General features: G+C 58.8%; 1 protein-coding gene across 1 annotated transcript; it reads right to left on the minus strand.

Annotated features, from left to right (window-relative positions):
- Nucleotides 1–210: 210 nt before the first annotated feature.
- CCOS01_15915 (helix-loop-helix DNA-binding domain-containing protein) lies at nucleotides 211–1,673 on the minus strand (the record flags this gene model as incomplete). The annotated part of the gene is made up of 2 exons (XM_060464053.1): nucleotides 211–906; nucleotides 975–1,673. The coding sequence occupies 2 exons, from the start codon at nucleotides 1,671–1,673 to the stop codon at nucleotides 211–213; spliced, it is 1,395 nt and encodes a 464-aa protein (XP_060305434.1).
- Between the last annotated feature and the right edge of the window lie 1,378 nt (nucleotides 1,674–3,051).

Consider the following 3,051-nt stretch of genomic DNA (forward strand, 5'->3'; position numbering starts at 1 on the left):
CTCTTCATCCCATTTTGTTTTCTCCGCATTCATGCGATGGCTTCTCGACCAACGCAACATAGAAAGGCACCAGACCGCATTTTGCAAATCTCATGCAGTCTGATGTCGAAGCGTCGGCTCCGCCCAGAGTTTCTCTCCCGGTAGTCGTTGACGGCTAGTACCACCTTTTCAGCCATTTTCCTCCCTCGTTCGATGATAAATGGGTTTCCCTCAAGTACTGAGCAGATCCCGAACCGACATCCCCCGCCCAGCACCTCTCGTCGGATTCACAATGCCACCAGCACCAGCACCAGCACCGCTAGCACTCGCCTCCCCAACCGTCCCCCTCCGATCGCTATTCAGCATCAACAATGCAGCCGTCGCCTCGTGGTCCAGATCGCGATCCCGCTGCGGCGCCAGCGCGGGACTCGTAAGCGCTGAAAGGCTGCCGTACCCGCCGCCGTACGTCTGCGGCCCAAACGCGGGTGATGTCGTCGTCGACGTGCTGTAGCTGTAGCTATTATGGCGCGGGTGGTCCGTCGAGACGGACGAGTAGGAGTCGTGGCGGTGCCTCGAGTCCTGCGGTAAGAGGGCGGGCGATACGGACGGCTGCTGAGAGCGGGTATGAGGAAGTTGCTGTTGCTGTTGTGGTTGTTGCGAGTATTGCTGTTGCTGCTGCTGCTGCTGCTGCTGCATAGGCGGAAAAGTGGGCGACGGGGCCTCGGAGTCGGTCATCTCCACATCGTCCGGATCTTCTTGGTATCGCGGCACGAATTGCGGGATTTGGCCCCACGGCTCGGCGCGGCTGCCCCCGCCGGAAGGCGTCTGCAGGCCGGACTCGGCGGGTGAACGGGCCTCGGAGGCGTCGCGTTGGGCTTTGAGCTTGGAGACGCAGTCTTCGAGGTACCTCACGTATTCGATTGATGCCTGAACCCATTTGGTGATGATTAGCGAACCGGCAACGGACGAAATTTGAGTGGATTCCCCCAACTAACCTGTAAGATTGCCAGCTTGTGCATTTCCCCGGTGCAAGCCGGAATCATGCCCTTGAGCACGGCGAACTCCTCATTCATTTTCGATCTCCGGCGCCGCTCGATCAAGCTGTGCGCCGTCTTCCTCGCAATCTTGCGTCCCGCCGCGCTCGTCGCCGACGGCGCCTTCTTCTTGCCCTGCGCCGTGGAAGCGGAGGACGAGGACGACCCGTTCGCCGCCGCCGAGCCAGCCTTCCCTGGACCCGCAGCTCCGGACTTGGCACCGGCAGCCGCCGACGGGGCGTCCTTATCCTTGGCCTTGGCCTCGGCCTCGGCCTCGTTCTGCTGTTGAGCGCGCGGCTTCATCTGGATAATCTTGCGTGACCTAGTCGGCGGCGGCGGCAGCGCGAAGCTCTCGTTGGAAGCAGCGGCCGCCGTCTTTTGGGCAGCCGAAGAGCGCCGGCGAGACTTCACGGTCTCGCTGGGCTGGACCGGGTACGGCTTGTTCGCGTTGACGTGGGGAGGCGAAATGGGCTGAAAGCTGTTGGTGTTGGCCGGCGACGTCCTTCTCGTGTCTTTTGGGGAGACCCTCGAGGCGTCCTGGACGATTGCGGGCGGCGGCAGTTCAAAGGATAGCTGGAGGGAGGCGAGGTCCTTGGAGCCGTCTTGGCCCTTTATGTCCGTGGAGGACGCGGGCGTGGGTAATAATGTTGGACGCGGCATTGTGTGTGATGTGCGTTTGTGCGTGTGAGTTGTGAGTGAGAGACGGCCAACACGAGAGGAAGACGACGAAAGGTATGAGCGGACTCTGAGCGATTAACACGAACAGAGATTCCCCAACCGGACAGGAGCTAGATTGAGAACGGGAAGCCGAAGTTTGAGGGAAATTCTCGAGGCTCTACCGCTGAGGGACAAGTTCGGTTGACGTCTGGTTTTGAGGCTGTGCCCGCGGGCAAAAGACGACGGTCGGTGTAGCAGCACCAGAGCTGTTCTGGGCTTGGCGACAGATGCAGAAGCGCCCCCGGTTGATGCGAGGTGTCTACCAGAAGGGATGCAAATCCGATTCGCTGGCACAGGTTCAGACCCGAACTGGGACTCGAGAGTGAGAAAGAGGCACGCGAGTCTCGAAAGTAGAGGTAGCTGGGGGGGCTTTCTCGTGGAAGAAGAAAAGGTTCGTAGGAGGATGTAGAAGGGGGAAGAAGGTAGAGAGAGAGAGTAAAGGTAATGAACTACAGATACGGCGCACGACCGCCACGACCTTGGACTGACTCTCTCACTTTTCTCTCTTCGCCATCCTTGGCCTTGTTCGTCCTTATTGTCTCTCGTGCCTCGCCTGTCTGTTCTCTATCTAACTACAAACCCCCGGACCCGTGTATCCCGTAGCTGGCAATCTATCAAGGCACTCGCTCGCCTCAGATAGCCGTCAGCCTCTTAGCAGCCGTCTAGCCACCCACGCCCCCCCTCTTCCACATAATGGCCGGGAAGGGTGGTGCTTTCTCCCGGCATAGTGTCAAGAACCCTGATGGAAGTACCTAAAGCAAGAGAAGGAGGGGTGGTTTTGCTCGACGAACTAGCTTGGAGGACAGAGGGCACGCGACATCCCCCCCAGGCCAGAAAGGAAAGGGTCTCTCCCAAAGGGAAAACCCCCGTAAACACAAGCCGGGAGAGTAACGCAAAGTGGACGCAAGAGATACATACAGCCTGGGGGAGAGGAAAAAAAGAATAAGACGAACGAAAAGAGACCAAAGAGCAGAAAGAGAAGAAGATGGTCCAATCAAGAGGGCGGACATGGACTCCTGGGCGAGGAAACGGGCAGGAGAGGGCATCGAGGGTTCAATGGCGTTGAGCCAATCAGAGAGGCGGATTCGAGCACATGGTGTTCCTGAATGGCAACTGAGCAATTGCTCCCCCGGCGCCAAGCCGAGCGCCCGCACGCAAGGTTCACTCTTACACACTCCCCCTTCAGATTTCAGATGAGAATCAGAACCCTCCCTCCAAGACGCACGAGCTCACACTCCCAGTGGACGCAGTAGAGAAGCTGGCTGGTCAAATGAGATGGTCGGTAATTCTCTCCCACAGCTGCCAAGGCCATGCCTACCTA

The sequence above is a fragment of the Colletotrichum costaricense genome (genome assembly GCF_030867565.1).
Source record: "Colletotrichum costaricense strain IMI 309622 chromosome Unknown Scaffold_26.1, whole genome shotgun sequence".
NCBI classification, from domain to species: Eukaryota; Fungi; Ascomycota; class Sordariomycetes; order Glomerellales; family Glomerellaceae; genus Colletotrichum; species Colletotrichum costaricense.